The sequence below is a fragment of the Lepisosteus platostomus genome, chromosome 3 (assembly GCF_059453375.1).
Source record: "Lepisosteus platostomus isolate fLepPlt1 chromosome 3, fLepPlt1.hap1, whole genome shotgun sequence".
Taxonomy (NCBI): Eukaryota; Metazoa; Chordata; class Actinopteri; order Semionotiformes; family Lepisosteidae; genus Lepisosteus; species Lepisosteus platostomus.
In genome coordinates this window covers 78,449,924-78,469,565 of record NC_142613.1, presented here as the reverse complement: position 1 = coordinate 78,469,565, position 19,642 = coordinate 78,449,924, and the positions used below count along the sequence as shown (strand labels likewise).

The window sequence follows — 19,642 nt, the reverse complement described above, 5'->3', positions numbered from 1 at the left end:
AGAATAAAACCTATAGTTTAATAGTTAAATCTCTCTCTGCAAATCCGCCACAAAATAAATAGGAGCCCCCCATGAAATGCACCCACTAAGAAGGAGAGGCCGTTTTTGACTAAGTTATTATTCACTCGGGAAATTCAGTTCCCTAAGATATACAGAATAGCAAGCTCTTTAACCAAGGCTCAAATACTTAGCTCCAATCGGGTATTTTTCGTATGATCTTGAATATGGACTTTTTGCTAGGCACATGCTTTATCCTCTGTCTCCTCCCCTCTCCACTCTCAAGTTCAACTTCAACTTTATTGTAATATGTACCCAAGTACAATAGATGCTTACTTGCATGCTTTTCTGACATGACAAATGACATAACACATGACATACTGTAACACTGACATAGAAAATAACACACTGTACAGTAACAAATGACACCACAATACTTGGAGACAGAAAGAGGGTGGCATCTATAATTCTAACCAGCATTTAGATTGTAGCTGTGTGCAAAATTCAAGTGGTGGCAGTATTTTCAGTTTAGTGCAACTAAGGAGTTTCATGAATGTGGGATAGAAACTTTCTTTGAACCTGGAGGTCCAGGCTTCTACACTCCTAAGTCTTTTGCCATGAGGAAGAGAGAATAGTGCATTCCTAGGGTGGTTTTGATCCTTGATTATATTATTCATCCTTCTGAACCAGAGAGTGGTGAAGATTGTCTGGATGAAAGGGAGTTCTGTACCAGTGATGGTGTAGCGGAGCTAGTGTGGTGACGTCATCGCCCTCACTGCGCGTAGCAGGGTCCTCAGCTGCCTGGGCTGGGGGAGGTCTCCTTTAGCTCATGCGGTTGGTGCCCTGGTGCGTTACGCCGGAGACCAGGGTTCGCACCCCAGGTGTGCGGGACGGGACGGAATGGGTGATGGGGGGCACGACACCCTGCAGGACCGGGACGATCACAATGGCTTCACATGCCTCTACCACTTTCTGTAGTTTTTTTTAGTTCATGAGCTGAGCAATTGCCATACCAAACTGTAATGCATACTTTCTACAGTGCATCTGTAGAAATTTGTGAGTGTTTGTGAAGACATACCAAATTTCCTGAGTCTCCCAAGGAAGTAGAGGCACTGGTGTGCTCTTGAAATGACTGCGCCTATGTGATGGGATCAGGTCAGGCTGTTGGTGATGTGAAAGACCAGGAACTTGAAGTTGCTGACCATTTCCACAGCACCCCCCTTGATAGAGACAGCAGTGTGGCCTCCCCCCTGCTTCCAGAAGTTAACATCCAGCTCTGTAGTGTAGTGTGCTTTCACGAGGCACCAGTTCTGTAAGGGTTTGGGCATTTACTGGGACAATTATTAATTGTGGCAGTAAATCACGAAATGATTCTTTTAATGGTCTTAGAATCCAACCTTGCGGTATAACTCGCACACACAGGCACTAATACACGAGAATACATTTATTAATACATAGAATGTGCATATAAACCTAACAGAATACAGTTATCAGAATACAAAAGGTATATATTCATTCAGTTACGAAGAGTTACATATATCAAGAGGACATACGTTGAGTATATCATTCATTTAGACCGTTTCGTAAATGAACTTTGTTATAACTTCTACATTGGATACTCAAAACAAGTACATAACTCTTAGGAATTAAATTGATATCAACTGGTTGGGATAACAATTGAATTCTCGAGCTGTAATGCAGTGAAGTTGAATGCTCATCCAATCTCTGGGGATTCAGATCTCCTGCAGACACAAAGAAACAGTTGCAGGCTTGTTGCTGTCCAATCCGCGCTCTCTGGCTCGGTGCCAAGCAGTGGCCGTGCTGTTGCGGCTTGAGACGTGGTGGAGATCCTGCTATGCTCTGCGCTGCTCTCTGAAGACCGGCTAGTTAGTGTTGGCTTTAACTAGCGAAGTTTGTGCACAGGAGAAAAGTTACTGTGGGTCCCAGCGGGTCAGGAAGAGGACCGGTTCGTTCCTGATGAAGCTAGTTCTGAATACTGATTCAGCTGTCCACAGTTCTGATGTGTTCACGAGGCCTGCTGCTGGTGCTAGCCTCGGGTGGATCCTCTGGTTACTCTCTGGCAACCTCCGCTCTAGACTCTTAGAACAAAGGAAAGTTCTGGCACTCAGACACACTGGCCGTTCCGTGGTTGTCTGGGCTGAGTCTCAGGATGGTCAGGAGGCGCGCTGCGAGAATGTCCTGCCCTTGGGAGCCCTTCTGCTCCTGGGTCGTCCTGCCCTGGAATTGTCTCGCACCCCTGGAATTCTCCTTCTCTGGAATTCTCCCACTCCAGGCTCTCTGTGTTGCCTGTTTTTACCTGGAGGAACTTCAGGTCGTTCATTGGCTGAAAGTTTCGTGGGCAACAGAGACCCACGTGGGTTACTCGGCCCTACCAGTCCCTGATTGGTTGATCAAGGTGAGATATGAGTCACTTACTCCTGACACTTAGGAATGCAGTCCAGATGTCCATCTGGCACTCCCTAGACAGATAGGCGCCAATGGATGACCATTGATCATGATAACCAGGCTTAGCTAAGTGCATCCCCATTTGGGAGCTGTCCCTTATCAAAAGAAAACATCTTTAAATCAGCCTGCATGAATAGCTTCTCTGTGGCTGCACCACAGAGATGAAGAGAGAGATGGGGCCTCACTGGCAAGGGAGCAGAAAACTTAATTCCTGTATTTTAATAAGACTTGTCGCTACAGTAGTTTGCTGATGTTGAGGGAGTTGTTGTCCTGGCACCATACCACCAGGTGCTTATTCCTGTATTCCATTTCATCATTATTTATGATCAAACCTACAGTTGTGGTGCTGTCAGCAAACTTAAAGATGGAGTTGGAGTTGTGTCTAGCCACACAGTCAGGGGTCAACATGGACTAGAGCCAGGCACTGATCACACAGCCCTCGAGGGCTCCCGTGTTGAGGATCAGAGTGGAGGAGATGTTCTTGCCTCTCTTCACAGACTGAGATCTGCTTGTCAGGAAGTCGGGCATCCAGTTACAAAGAGAAGAACTCAGGTCCAAGAGCTTAGTGATTAACTTGGATGGGATTATGGTATTTAAAGATGAACTACTGTATAATCTATGAATAGTAAGATGGAGAACGTGTTTATATTGACAAAATGAGTCAAAGTTGTACTAAAGTGTATAGTACAAGGAAGATGCCATCGGTTGTGGACCTGTTATGTCTATATGCAAACTGAAGTGGATCAATATTGTCTTTGAAGCCAGAGTTAATGTGTGTCATTTCCCACTTCTCAAAGCGCTTCACTACGATGGATGCGAGTGCTACTGGGCAATAAGCATTAAGACATATTACCTTATTTTTCTTGGATAATGGGACAATCGTGGTTCCCTTATAGCAAGTAGAAACAGCAGACTGTAGTTGTGAGAGGTTAAATATTGTATGTTTGTAAATACTCCAGCCAGCTGGTCTGCGCATTTATTGAGAACTCTGTCACGTCAGCCAGAGTGACAGAGAGCACAGTGTCATCAGGAGCTGAAGGGGCTTGCCCGGGTGATCCCATGTTCACATGTTCAAAAATTCCCTTTGGTTTCACTTTAAAGTCTCTGATGGTCTGTAATCCTCACCACATACTGTATGCCAAGCATCTGAGGTGTTAAAGTGCAGTTCTAGCTTGCTCTTTTATTGCTTTTAACACTTTTGATGGTTTTCTGGAGGTCGTACCTGGTTTTCTTGTACAATTCTAAGCGACCAGATTTCAGAGCCCAGAATTGGGTCCTTAGCATGGAATGAATTTTGCAGTTAAATCGGGGAAGAGAGACTGACTATTTTTGTAGTCATGCAGTCGTCCACACATTTCTTGATAAAGTCTGCAATGACTGTTGCTGTGAACCCATTCAGGCTGGATGATGCGTTTTTGAACACAGTCAAAGCAGTCTTGCAGGACTTCCCCCATCTCCTCGAACCAGCATTGTACTGTTCTCATTGGCGGGTTCCCACACTTCAGCTTCTGCTTGTGAACAGGAAGCAGGAGCACAGACAGGTGATCTGATTGACCCTAATGCCGACAAGGGAAAGAGTGATAGAAATTTTTGATGGTAGTGTAATAGAGAGTGAGAGTGATAGCGCCTCTAGCGGGGCAGGAGACATGCTAGTAGTATTTTGGTGTATTTTCTTAAAGTGTGCGTGATTTAAATTTCTAGATGTAGCATCAGGGTTTGCAGGGTTGAGTTTGTTAATTACATTGCATAGTTTCTTGACTGAAAGTTTTGTGTCTGCTTGAGGTTGCATATAAACTGCAGTCATGATGACTGAAGAAAACTCCCTCAGTAGGTTAGAAGGGACGGCGTTTCACCATCAGCTATTCCATATCAGGGGAACAGAGGTTAGATAGATCGACTCCTCTGAACTCCATGAAGTGTTTTTCAGAAAGCATACACCACCACTTTTCCTCCTTTCCATACAATGGAAAAACCCTCGGGCTGGAGAATCATGAGAGTTTGGGGTTAGCCATGTCTTCTGTGAAACAATGTACATGGCAGTCCCTCATCTCCTGTTGATAGATCAACCTTGCTCTGAATTCATCTAGTGTATTTTCCAGCGATTGGATGTTCTCCAGAAGAATGCAGTGGAGTGAAGGTTGAAAGCCGCAGCATTTCAGTCTTACTGTTCGTCTTCGGTGCTTTTATCTTTGTCAGGCAAACTGGGTGGGCAGTAGACAAAGGAAGGTAATCTGGATAGCTGTTCTAGGTCCAAAATACTAAAACATATATCTGAAACTCTTGATCCAATGTCCAAAAGAGCATGTTCGTCATATAAGACTACAAGTAATAGGTTTATTCCATGCTGAAAAGAGAAGAAAGAAAACACAACATTTCGGCCGTGGAGCCTTCTCACACCTGAAGAAAGCTCCACGGCTGAAACGTTGTGTTTTCTTTCTTCTCTTTTCAGCATGGAATAAAGCTGTTACTTGTTCCTTTGCTTTGCATGCTGACGCAGCTGAACTATATAAGACTACTACAGGAATTGTTTGTATGTATAAAGTTAACAACAATAATAATACTGTAACATGACATAAAGTTAAATCTGTGAGGAGCTGCATGCAAAACATTGCCTTTCTCTGGTACCATCTTGTTAGTTTCTTGTGGTCTCTTCTTTCCTCTGTTGTACTTTGATCTGATATTATATGGTGTCTTTCTGGACTGTTGATTGACACTTAGTCAATTACCCAGAACTGAATTAGCTAAGGTAAAGCAAGAAAACTTTAAAATTGCTTTGATCACTAAATCTGGACCACCTACTTCTCAGCAAACACACCCTTTGCTTTGAAGCTGGAAATGTTTACACTGCAAGGCGTTACCCACTTTATCTACATTTTTATAGACACCCCGTAATTACCTACAGCTGTAACAGTATTAAACTCAAGAAGTGTTGTATGTGTCACTTAAATAATTTTAATTATCCCAGCTGCATTGACATTTATAGATAACTGTCTTCAGATCTCAGAAGCAAAACAAGGCTGGGCCTAGTCAGTACTAGGATAAGGGACCTCCAGGAAAATATAGATTGCCATTGCAAGTGGTGTTGGTGGATCAACAGGTGGCACTGTTCCCAACTGGTCATGATTTCCAAACGATGTCTTAGTGCACCAGATGGGGACACTGCTGTGAGATAAGCTATCCAATGAAAGAGTCATCAAACCAAGTTTCTGACACCTTGCCATGACTCTATAGCTCTTTTCAAAAACTGTAGGGGTGTTAACTACTGGCTACTTTCCCCTCTGGACCTTTACAATCTGTCCCTTGTAACTTTCTTTCTTACTTCAAGAGATAAAAAAAAATATTTCCTCATGCTCCTGATCATTATATAGGGTGCCAGACACATAATATCTTTCATGCATGACCCAACTGGATGAAATAGATCCCTCTTATGTGAAAAACACATAAGGTTCCTTTTAGATTAAAAATAACTATTTTAATAGAAACAATTATTAATGATCAATTATTCTTCAACAGTCTTCTAATCCACTACACTACCAGTCTTTACCTCTGACTCCACTGTGTGCATTGTCATAACATGATACAGAAATTAAGATAAGATAAGATAAAATTATGTATTTTGCTTCACCTCCGTCTTGAGCACCATAATGATTTGAAATGTTGACTCCATAGCAGTTTATTAAGGAGTATAAGGAGATAAAAATCAGATAACTCATAATCAGAACATCAGGCTCTGAGGAAACAATGATGCAGTGATCATCTGTCTGTTGCTCCTAGCTGGGGTATAATCATACCAATGAGATACTGGTAGATGGTCCTATCCTATTACAGCTACAGCTGTAAGTCATTGACTGAAGTTTGAGGTCTGGTTTGGTTGAGCATGTCCATGTCAGCCATGATCAGTCCTAGGGTCACCTCTGGTCTTGCAGTCTAAGAATGTGGCCGAGGCGTAGTGTGATACACTGAGGTGTCCATCAGAAAAAAATCACCAATGAACCAGAGGCTCCTGCTCCAGACTATTTGTGACACTGGCTGACACGTTTTTCTTGGACAGAACTTAATCTTGGTAATATGTTCACTCAAGTGAATGTGGAGTATTGATTGCAGGCACCATTGATCAAAAGCATCGTGCCCCGCCATATAGAGACATGCCCTGATACGCAGTGACTGTTGTACTGTAGTCACAGTGTAGAGATGTGGATTGTAGAGACATGTCAGTTCATGGCCAACAAGAACATTTGTTTGGCCCTTCTGGTAGGAGGGTTGTCAGAGTTTGGTTGGGACTCATTTCCTGTCTTGCTTGAGACTGCATAGCCCAGATATGAAGCAGGTGTGACTTTGTAATGTTATTGTAATAGGTTGGCACACGCAGCTCTCTTTGCAATTATATGCCTCCAATCTCAATCACCAAGTTTGATGTTGTCATAGGTTTAGTTTTATGGGAGTGTGTCTTTGCATAAAAATGATTGTGGAAAAAGAAATTGCTAACTGTTTAACAACTGCACAGTGCAGCTAAGTTCAGGTTGTGCAAATGTCTTATGACTATTATCCCTCCTCTGCCCAGTCTGGCACTTCAGGAAATGCCTTCCTCATTTGATTTGGTTTTGTTATCAAATTTCTTGGTTTTGGTACTTGCAACACCTTTTTTGCCAATATGATGTAAAAATAAACATAACAGTAAAATAACTAAGGATCTGAGATCAAAATGGATAAAAACAGAAGACTCTTTGAAGATGCAACAAATTGTAAAGTGAGTTTCTTTATTGCGAGGGGTGACAGTGAACACTTACACAATAACACACAGTATTTTTAAAAACATAGATTTATGTAGTGTGCAACAATTACAGCTGTGATTTTTTAAATAATTACAGTTAATCATGCTAAAAAATAGCACATACAGAGACAGTAATGAGTAACACAAATAATATTAATGAAAACAAACAATCAAATCTGGTCAGATGGGTTTGATACCTTTGGGTTAAAGGAGTCAATTAGCAACAAACTAAGCTACTGTACTGTACCTACAGTACCACGAGCCCTCCTAACAATAAACCACTGAGAAGTGAAATCCCAAGACCTTCCCATGAACTGTGCACTCCTTTACACTTTTGCTTGATTGGCTGGTTATTGTGCACTCAGAGACTATACACCCCATGTTTCTGAAAGATATTTAATGCACTTTTTAAAATTATGTTGGCACACAGGTTCCAACCCATATTGGTTTATGGCTGGAGATACAATAATCAATTATTATCAATTATCAAAGGGTATCATGGTCTTAAATTAGAGACTGACTGGATATTTTTTAATCAAGATGGATGAGTAGCAATGTGTTTTGGATAAGAACTGGTGCATCCATAATTCATTACTGTTGATTATGGTAGTGAAAGAGTCCTCTTCTATGTCATTATGTTCAGTTAAACCACTGAAAATGTTAAATCCAGTTTGTATGTCATGCTTTCATGCTATACATACAAATGTGTGCACATTTTTTAGATCACTTGCAATGCTCCTAACAAAAATCGAATTATTTAGATTAATGATCTGGACAGCTCACTGAATACATGCACTACCATTTTTAGCCTCTCAGCCCTTGTAGTATAATCTGTGTCGGTTGTCCTTCTTTAAACTTTTTCAGCCACTCATACTATATGCACTGAATTAGGTCATGGTTATTCCCATAAACCTTATTCATCCTGTTGTAAATATTCATAGCCTACTTGCAATCACAATTCTTTGTTAGGAATTCAATCCTCCTTCTTTGCTCAAGCACATGATCCATACATATTGCCATTTTCACCGGGAAGCCAATGCCCTCTAATGAGTGAGATGGCAATTACACATGCATTTCTGGTGAGACGGTATTGTAGTATCAGACATGAGTATTGATTTAACATTTTCTGAAAATATTACCCCACTTTCCAAACACCCTTTATACTGTACTTTTCTTAATGCATTTCAACCTCTTACATTTTATGCATTCTGATTTAAAAAAAAAAGAAATATATAGCAATTGTAGAAACATAGTTTTGATTTTCCTTCCTGATTTTGCTGGAAAACGGCAATGAGGAATATGAGGCATGCTGACCAGTATCTGCTAATTGATCCACCACAAAACTTTAAAAAAAATAGCACCAAACTACCGATCGATCCAGGATTCTTTTCAAAGTGTTTTAGAATAAACTAGGGAATATCTTGTGAAGTTACACGCACCTTCTTAACCTGAAGATTCAAGATTCAACCTCACGTTCCTTGACCTGTACTCGAAGACTCCAAAATAACACAATAAAATGCATTTTGTTGTAATACTGCAATTGTATATTCCCATCTGAACTTTTCCAAAAATTGTATATATTTTGAATAATATTTTTAAACAGTAAAGAAGAATGTTAATATAAGTCGAGCCTAGTCCAAATGTTTAATTTACTTTAGCATTTACGAGACAGATAAAATATTTTGGTAAGATATACTTAAATCATTTAAAAAACGCTAGTTCTTTGGAAATTACAGCACATCATTAAAAGCGTATAAATAAATCATTGACATAACCTATATGGTAACATGAAATCACAATCAAACAAACGAACAACGAGTTCCCATGTAATATGTCAGAAATAACTGTAAATGAAAGACCAGCACTCTTGACGGTGATCCTTTAACAATCGGTAACCAAGTACAGCCTGTTGGCAAACATAAATTTCACAGGTGACAGGAAAAATAACACCACTAATGGAAAATAATAATAGAAAAACACCCAAGCCTCCTTTACCCCCGCCCACCGGGAAAAAGGAGCGCAAAGCTAATCCCGTGGATTTGGATGGCCATATCCTCAGCTGTGCCCTGTATCACATCAGTCTGGAGCTCGGTGAGAGGCAAAGGAGCCCCGCCGCTTCCCCACCGAGGGTGACACTGCGTGCGCTTGATTCCATCTGCGGCATCAGATGGCGGGTCTGGCTGCGGCGCCCTCAGCGCACGGTGCTCCGCGACTCTTCCCGGCTCCCGTTTATTTGCAGCTCATCTGAATTCCGCTTACTACTTCCAACTACTTTCTTTAACCGAGTAGGAGAATAAAGAGGATCCGTGAGGAGGTAATGAATTCGGCAACTGAGATGCGCAGCAGCATCTCTCTTTCCAGAAACATACTGTTCAGTTCTGCCGATCACGGACTATTATTCTCTCCTGTTCATCCTTCTCTGTGCCACACTGCTTCTTGTGATAGCAGTAGGAAATCACACAGCTAACGGGGGGACTTAGTGTTACTATTGCTCTTGGCTCCGCTGCTATTTTTCCCTTTCACTTTTAAAGGTAACAGCTGGCATCTTGCTGTCATCTTTCCATTGGGGGAAAAAAATAAAATCTATTGTATCCTGCGACCTAGACAACCTATTCGGGAAGAGAGCAGCAATCAAAGCCACTACATATTCGTAAACAATAATGCAAATGCACCTTTGTCTCGTCAACAGACTGCGATGGAAGATTGACATTGTTCATTTCTAGAAGGGGCAATGACATGGACGTTTGGAGAGAGTTTATGAATCCTTGACATCCTTTTTTTAAATGAGGATTACTTTTTTTTAGATAGACGTAAATATGAGCCTCTTTTTAGTAGAACGGGTCTTCTTTTTCGAGAGATGTAAGCAAACAGAACGCAAACAATCCCGTTTTTAAACCAGTTGACTTTTTTTTTTGTTTCTAAGCCGTTGCACTGGGATAAAGCCTGGACGAAGTAGGCAGTTGAAAATTGCCCGTCTGTGAAAGAAGCCACTCGGAAATTACCAGTAACAACTGGTACAAACATTCCATGTGTTTATGAATGTAATAACTGGATATGATTGTGCTGCCACCGCCTAACCAATTAAGAATTATACACGAGGAGTAAGGTATGCCGACAAGAAAGGCTCTAATTGATGATTAGTGTGACGCCAAGTCGGTCCTAGTGCGCGTCGTTTGCTCCCAGTGGTCACTCACGAACTCTGGGCTCCAGGTGTGTTTGGCGAATCAGGCATCAAACTGGATTTTGGAGTTACAGTGATCCACGTGGGACAGCAAGCCTCACTTGAGCTTTTCATCATGGGCTGTTGCAGTGGCCGGTGCACACTGGTCTTTATATGTAGTATGCAACTGGTAAGTAAAAGTAAAGTTGTGGCAATGTTGTTATCGTTATTATGTAACAATAGTGATGTTCTCAAACAGCAGCAAAACCGATAATGAGCGAGAACGTAACTCTTCTTTTTTTTGTTTCATACATGAGCTTACATTTTGACTACTGATGTTAACTCCCATATTTCCCTAAGCAGTACTGTGATGCTTAAGTATTGGTGCTAGTGGAGACTGCCACAGGGCAAACCCTTTAGCGTTAATGTCCTGAACGGGTACGCGGAGCTCATTGCATTCGAGTGAGGAGAAACCGGCGTGTCCTTCCTCGCCTCTTGCAAGCTATCGAGGCTGCACGAGCCGAGAATCGTACAAAAAACCGCTCTCTTCTCCCGGGAGCGAAGTGAACAGGAGACGAGCCTTTTAAAAAGCTCCTCGAGTGGACAGTAAAAGACGCATCGCGTTACGGTTTTAAGAAGACTTTCACCTGTACCTGCTTTATAGGGTGACACGCATCCCACAGTATCGAGAGTCTCAGTACCTTGGTAATATCTCCCTTTACTGTACAGTACATATCCTAGGATTAGTTCTAAGATTGAAGAAAGGAGGAACTGCACACACTTCGTTTCTCTGACATGTTTTTCGTGACCTCAAATACGGCTTATCAGCTAACTTCAGAAAATCACTCTTTTGCCTTATAACATCTATGCGACTAGCGCTGTCTTTTTCAAATATTAATAGTTTCTCCCTAGAGGGCACTAAAATTAATTTAGCTCTTCTATGACAATGTTTTTTTTTTCCACCCCATGGGGTTGTTCTATCATTGTGGGGAAAAAAATATACAAGACTGAAGAAAGAACTGGCATCCTTTCGAGTTTTTTTTTTCAAATGTATTCATATTCTTAAAGGAATTCTACTGCTGTTTTCTGCTTTGCCATACTGAGGAATGTGTGTGTTTTTATACCTGTGTGCGCTGTGGCAGGATGAAGCTGAGAATGGTGTATTACATGCTTTACCTGAAGAATGATGTTTGTTTATTAACTTTTAGAAAGTACACTATAATGTACAGCTTGTAAATAGTGCCAGAAAGATCATAACAAAATGGACTGGAGATTAAGACTGTTCTATATCTTTGGTTCAATATTAAAGGAATCACACTTACTATATTAATGGTATCCTATTTTTATATAATAATCTACCCTGAGCCTCAGAGTTAGAAGGTGAAGATGGCAAATTGTGTTAAAAGGATCTGGCTGGAGTCAGTCCTTCACTGCCTCTGCTGGTATCCAAGATAGCAAGGTGGTTTCCTCTCAAATGAAACCATTCTCACTGTATGTCCTTAAAGAGAGGAAGAAGTGCTGTTTTGCTCATTTCATTATGTACTGTCTTTTTGTGGTAAACTGTAATTGACATGGAAATGTGAATTTGTGCCCACCCAGTGTGAAGCTGCTGGGATCTGAGCAAGCACAGTGAGTGTGTTGAGTAAGCCTTTTTCTCATTACGCTGTTGTGGGTGTGTTCTATAAAATGCTGTCCAACATAATTAAAAGAGATAAGATGATACAGTTAATGCAAAAAAAAAACACAAAAAAAAACTAATCTGACAATTGAAAACAAATTCTCTCAATCTACTCTCCGAACGTGCTACAGTACCTCTATGTAAATAAATACTCAGAGTAACTCTGTTAGTGATAGGTGTGATTGTGGCTTGAAAAGACAGGTGTAACAAGTGCAGAAGCATCTACATTCTCTGTTAATTTGAGTTAAAATCCCACATGGTGAAGTGTGTGTATGTTCCTTATTACCAATAATAACTGCATGTTGTGGCTGATCTTGTGCTTAGGCAATGTTTCTTTTCAATGAAAATGATCCATTTGCATTAAGAAATGCTTTTATCATTAAAAGAAATACCATAAAGGGAAATGTAAAGCTAATTTGTGTGAATTTGATATAAGGACTAGTGCTGCATAATAGTGATACAAATAGTGTTTTGTATAATAATAAATAATAATTGCTTACACTTACATGGCGCTTTTCTGGACACTCCACTCAAAGCGCTTTACAGGTAAGGACTCTCCTCCACCACCACCAGTGTGCAGCATCCACCTGGATGATGCGACGGCAGCCATAGTGTGCCAGTACACTCACCACACACCAGCTCTCAGTGGGGAGGAGAGCAGAGTTATGAAGCCAATTCATAGATGATTGATAATGATTGATTAAGGGCCAATGGGATGCTGGGGTTACACCCCTACTCTTTTCAAGGAACGCCCTGGGATGTTTAATGACCAAACAGGGTCAAGACCTTGGTTTTACATCTCATCGGAAGGATGGCACCTGTTTACAGTATAGTGTTCCCGTCATTATACTGGGGCATTAGGACCCACGTGGCCTGCTGGATGAGCGCCCCCTGCTGGCCCCACTAACACCTCTACCAGCAGCAACCTTAGTTTTTCCCAGGAGGTCTCCCATCTAGGTACTGACCAGGCTCACACCTGCTTAGTTTCAATGGGTTGCTAGTTGTGAGTTGCGGAGTGATATGGCTGCTGGCTAGCTGTCTAAATACAAAACTGCTGTGAAAAACTGTCCTGGTACTAATAGAACCATGTAATGCTGCCGAGATACAAATTGCTCTGCATAACACCATCCAGATACAAAGAGCACCGTGTACCAATGCCCTGATACAAATTAAATGCCACTCACATAGACAGGTGTACCATAAAAGGCAACACTGTCAATGTCAGAAAATGCAGAAAAAAAAAGGGTCTTCATTGAAACAAAGTATAAATATAACTCCTGAAAATATTTAAGTTAAATGCATAACAGTGTCATTGTTTCACGTTCAGGCTAATATTCTTTGCTTGATTATCTTTCCATTCACTAAATTAAGCTGAACGGCAGCCCTAAGCTGTTTTACTTTGGTTTAAAAAGAAAACCTAAACTAAAAATAGCAGTTAAATCCATAAACAAGGTTGTTACTCATCTTGAGAACCCATCTTTCCCATCTACCCTCTGCTCAGTGCAACACAATCTTGCATGGGTGGTCAACTCGCAGTTATACAATATGCGGATGACTGTTTCCAGGTGTCTGCATTTTTCTCCCTTTTGAGATGCTGCTGCTTCTGAATGTCCATGTTTCAAAAGCTTGATTTTCACATTTGAAATACAATCCACACAAAAATGTCTAAAATGGGAACTAGGGAATACAATACACATCATAAAATTTCCCATTTTTTACAGGCTTAAAGTATTTTAATTTTTGGCAAAAAGAATCCTGATTTTGTGCTGCATCTCAAATTAGAATTGAGATTAGAAAATTTGGGTCTATATTTGTGTTCCAGGGAAACAAATCCCCTTTTCAGTTATTATTTTTCGTATTAAAGAACACACTTTACCAATATATCACTTCCGCTATAGTTTTTTATTTCAGAAACTTTCATCTCATTTCCCATGTATGACAACTATGAAGCACATTTTATCTTCGTTGAGAATTCTTGAATCACACAAGAGAATTCTTACCTCCTGCCCTGATCACTGATCTGAAGAGCTATTGTAAGCAAGACAGGGCCTGGTCAGTGCAATGATGAGAGACATTCAATACTCTTGCCTACATTTTATCACATTTTCCTACTTCTTCACTGAAAACAGCCTGAGAGCTCTATACGCAGTTAATCTGCATATCATCCCTGTCGTTTGGATATGACAGGAGGCGAAAAACGGGTCAAATGAAAATGAACTGATACAATGGGAACCCAAAAGGGTATAGGTCCCTTTTTCATTTGGCTTGAGCAGGGTGTGGAATAAAACTGAAATTTTAAGGAAACACACCAAGGAAACGCACTGATGTGACTAACTAGTTATTTCTTAAAATGTATTCATAGTCTGGCCTACAGTTCCTCATGTCACCTCAGCGGTGGGTAGAGTGGGTCTCCTCCTATACAGTATGTAGGGATTCGGAAATATTTTAAAAGCATATTTTAAAAGCACTATAAATATACGGATTTCTTGTTAACGGTGGCGTTACAGGTAGCTAAATAGGTATTGCGGCAGCATCAAATGTCTTCTACAGTATAAAACGTAAGGCAATAACACTGTTGCAATTCAGGTCACTGTCTGAAATACACCTTGTTTTGTATGCGTCTCCTTCAGTGTTCTACAAAAATGGCTATTTTTAAAAACATCAACTCATCTCAGATCTTCACTGGACTCCACTGTGACTACCTTCACCCCTGCGTCAGGATGTGGGTTTTTCAATTCAACCCATTATATTGCTTTCAGGACAATTTAAAAACACATTATAAAAGTAAAAGCTTTACACAAAAATATGTAAAACACATTTTGCACATATTTAAAATGTATTTATAAGGTTACTGCCATTAAATTTATCTGCAAAATGTACATTTCAAATAAGTATTTCTTTGTCTATCTCAATGGGCACAGGTCTGAAATTGGTATTGTTAAGTCTGGTGTTCCTAAAAATTTGAATGACTCAGAACTTCTTTCATCTTAACTGCAACAAGACTTAAGTCATGCTTATTGGCACCCCCCATCAACTTTGTAAAGCCAATCCTGTAACCCTATCTGTAGATGGCTCTGTGCTTGAGCTTCAATCAGAATTGAAAAACCTTGGGGTTATATTAGATTCTGGCTTAACATTCGACCCACATGTGCAGCATACTGCCAAAACATATTTTTTTCACCTTAGAAATATCGCAAGACCGCGTCCTATGCTATCATTAACTGTGGCTGAAAAGCTGATCAACACATTTGTATTCTCTCAAATTGACGGCTGTAATGCTCTACTCGCCAGGTTATCTAAATCTACTCTGAACAAACTGCAGTATGTCCAAAATTCAGCAGCCAGAATCCTGACCAGGTCTAGTGCAAGTGTTCACATTACTCCTATCCTGGAGTCCTTGCACTGGCTTCCGGTCATATTCCGTGTGGACTTAAAAATCCTCATGCTCACCTATAAGGCTCTGCATGGCTTGGCACCTCAGTATCTGTCTGAAGTATTATCGCCCTACTCCCCACCTCGCAACATTTGCTCTTCTAATTCTGCTCTCCTTACTGTCCCCAAGCCCATCTACATTGTATGGGTGACAGGGCCTTCTCCTGTTATGCCCCCAAGCTCTGGAACTCTCTGCCCAAGGATATCAGAGAGTCACCTTCTCTAAACTCCTTCAAATCCAGACTCAAAACCTTCTTCTTTAAGAGAGCCTTTACTTAAATGGTTCCATTCTTCACCCCTCTGCTTTTCTTAGTACCACCATCCACGGTCTCCTCTATATATTGAAATTGTGTTTTATTTTGTGTATTCTTCTTATTTATTGTTATTGTCAACCTGTAAAGCGCTTTGAGAACCCACCTTTAAAGGTGTTATATAAAATAAAGTTTTTTATTATTATTAGTATTATTATTATTATTATTATAAGTAGTATAAAGTAGTAGGCTTTGAAACACAGCAGAGAAGCGTGAATTGTAACATTCATCTTCAACTTGTACAACTTGTATAGTTGCTGAGATCCAATATATTTCAGAAATGAAATGTAACAGGATTTTAAGGTGGTAAAATGTCCAGCTTGATAGCGGATTATTTCCTTGACCTTTAGAGATGCTTATTTTTTTCATTGGTTTTTGCCTTGTGAAATGCTGTGCTGTGCAGTTGTATTTTAATGCACATCTCTGTTCATTGCTTATCCATAAAAGTAGCTGGACAGAAATTATTTTTCAACTTTATTCAGTTTCGTAAAGGTTAATTGGTCCCAGTAGTGCTGGAAAAAAGGGTCCTTTATAGTGCATGGTGGTGCTCTCTGTGGGATAAAAATGACATTACATTTGAAGCAATACTTTGTTGAGCTCTTCTTAATGGGGGTGACATTCCTAGTCAGTGAGTTTTTTAAATATGACGTATAAGAGAGCACATATTTGTGTAGTCTCATTCTTTTAAGGTGTGCTTCGGATGTTATAATGTCTGATTTATTGTTAATTAATAATGGTAATTTCATGTTACTATGAACTGCGTATTTTATGAGTAGTGCTGGAATATGGCTTTTAGAAGCGCATAAAACATTTCCCCATAAGTACTGATTCTAATGATTGTTGGCACTGCAGTGTTTTTCTTAAGTGTCAAACATTTTTCTACAAGTTGGTTGCAGAAGACTTCAGAAATACAAATTGCATTGCCCTTCCTTGAGTATGGGGATACTGTTCTTGCATAGCCAGATTTTGTGTTGATAACTATCCAGTCTTTGAAAGATACATTTAAGGGTCACACTCAATATTTTTATCTTATTAATGTTTGCCAGCAATTTGTCCTTGAATCAAAGCTTAATCTCGAAATAACTTGTAATCTTGGTTTTAGGAGAACGATTTTGAAATTCAATTAAAAATCTGATGGAAAGTAATAGAAATTTACATACAGCACAGACTTATATGACATTTATAATGCATTATGTGCAAATATTTTTTTTATTTATCATTATCGTATAAGCTTCCGACATCCGGTTTTAATGTATTAAGCATTGAAGAGTTCTTTTCAAACGATTTAATCTGTAGCTGCATTAAATTAGGTCTCAGATGTACAATTTCATATTTTGAGTATTGTGGAAAAAATAAAGTACGTTCCTCAGTGTAATGACTGCACTATCAGTGGTTTAGGTAAAAAAGGTCCGAGCTCTTCCTCTTATTGCTGTTCTGTTCCAGGAAAGGACTGGTCTCATAAGCAAGCAGTGCTGATTTCTTCTAGTGGATATATAACCTACTTTCTACAGTAGCATGAAGTCAATGTTTTTTAGTTATCCAGATAATTTCAAGTAGCAAATATATTTAAATATATTAATATACTGTTTATCTAAATCAGCAGAAGATAACAAAATATTTGTTTGTTTTACAGTAAGTATACAGTATCCTGACACACGTCCAAGTATCTGTAAATGCAGTTAAAATAAGATTTCTAAAATGCATATTGTATGTTTGTATTTATAATATAACAAGGTACCTAATGTCTTTCATTTTTAATTATATTATAAATTGTGCATATAGTTAAAATTAACATTTTGAGACTGAGACTTCCAAATTCATTTCCAGAAATAATTAAATGAATTCTTGCCCTTTAAAAAAAAAAATAAATCAAAATGAACGGGCTCTGGAAGTGGCGTCTGTTGTTCTTTCTGCCCGCCGATGTGCTGGCTGAGCAAGAGGCGGCCCCAGCTCTCCCATGGTGCCCTGTCTGTGCAGCTCCACCCCACGGTGCTTCTTCCTCCTTATTGAGCCCGGTGTGCTGTCCCCTATCTGGGGACATTCCTGTCCCAAGTCCACCTGTTCTTTTGAGTACCGTTGTGTCTTCCTGTTTGCTACTTTAAAGCTTTTTTCACTGGAGATAGTTGTGAAGCAAAATATCATCTTTTTTTGCAGACTGCGACTAGCGTGGAAGTTTGAGAGTTGGTTTTCATCTTCCTTTCGTTTGCCAACATTCTGGCCCGTAGACCAGTGTAGATAAAGTGTAGCTCAGGTGGACTGTATCCTGGTTGGACCTGCATATGGTTGTTAGTATAGAGAAGCAGGTCATCTATGTCCAGATCTAGATAGTATAGGGCTGTGATGGGTGTCTTCACCCAGCATCTGCTTCCTTGATCTTTAATTGTGGGGCACACTATTCAGTTAGTGGTGTTGTTGAAGAGTAAACATAATATTACAAGACCTTGTCTGACATTGTTGCAAGCAGAAATACTGTAGCTGGTATAGAATTGTAAATGTACTGAGGTACTCCACATGATCTTAGTATTCACCATAAACTGTTCCTGTGGATCACATAAAAATCTTTCTTAAAATCGTTGCATTGTCTTTAACACTCTATGCATTGTTTTATTATGTTATTATTATTTTATTACGTTACTGAAAGTAAAAATCAAACCAATATGTCCTCTTGATTCTTTCAAAGAAAGCTTGATAACATTATAAGAGGTCGACAGCAGCCATCTACATCTTGCAAACATTCTGCTGGGGCTAGAAGAACACTTTAACAGTATGTATAGTTACCCATGTTTCTTTCCTTTCTTTGGAATTTGAATGATAGTTCCTTCAGTATTTGCTGATCTCATTCATGGTACTACATCCATTTTGTCTTGTGCTTCTTTTATAATCAGTGTTGTTTAAACTTATCCTAGTGTTGATATACCTGTAGATATACTGTACAGAAGACTTCTTCATCTTGTTTAACATAACCATTTATTGGACCATAACATTCCCTAACTATTCAGTAGGAAGTAATTGTTAATTTCATGCTGAAAACTAGAAAGATATCACCTGAAGGAGTCTCAACAGCTAAGAGATCATGTGTACAATTCAGAATGGAATATTCTTGTTCCTTTGCAGCCAACACCACACAACTCATACCATTCAATAACTGGATAGCTCCAGATTACTTTAGCAAATTATCCTGATATTCTCCACACTGCCTACTGTATATTCTCTATAATCTGGTCTTTTTTCTGTCTCCAGCATGAGGCGGAGAGCTCTGGGATTCTCCTTTCCAATGAGGTTATTGAATACTTTTTCATCTTGATTTGCTGGGTCCAATGTTTTTGGTTCTTTTATTTTAATCATCACTCAAACTTTTTATGAGCTTTAGAGTATGTTGTTGTAATGTATTTGTTTTACTAAAGCAAAGTCATGTGAGTGTATGAACCACTCCAACACTGCAAAACAGCCACCACTCCAGGAGTGTCTGAATACATTTGAAAAGGTACAGTATTACAATAATTATTTTAAAGATCCTTACATGATGGGATGGTTTCCTTTTTCGTTTTAAGGGATCACGAACTCAGTTCTAGATTTTTTCATTTTTCTAAATCAAAATAGCTATTTTCCTCGGTATAATACATTGTATTGAATTCAAGATTTTTTTCAATTTTTTAAAATGTATCACAACTCAAATTAAGATGCCAAGGTTTATTCCATGCTGAAAAGAGAAGAAAGCAAACACAACGTTTTGGCTGTGGAGCCTTCTTTGGCTCCACACCTGAAGAAGGCTCCACAGCTGAAACGTAGTTTCCTTCTTCTCTTTCATGCAAGGAATAAACCTTTAC

The 19,642-nt window shown here is 39.6% G+C and overlaps 1 protein-coding gene across 1 annotated transcript in view; it reads left to right on the top strand.

Annotated features, from left to right (window-relative positions):
• The first annotated feature begins 9,273 nt into the window (after nt 1-9,273).
• nkain2 (sodium/potassium transporting ATPase interacting 2) overlaps nt 9,274-19,642 on the top strand; it is a 271,975-nt gene continuing 261,606 nt past the window's right edge. Inside the window, exon 1 of the mRNA XM_088626942.1 lies at nt 9,274-10,584. Coding sequence (XP_088483068.1) covers nt 10,531-10,584 — 54 coding nt within the window. The 5' untranslated portion in view covers nt 9,274-10,530. The remainder of the gene's footprint in view (nt 10,585-19,642) is intronic.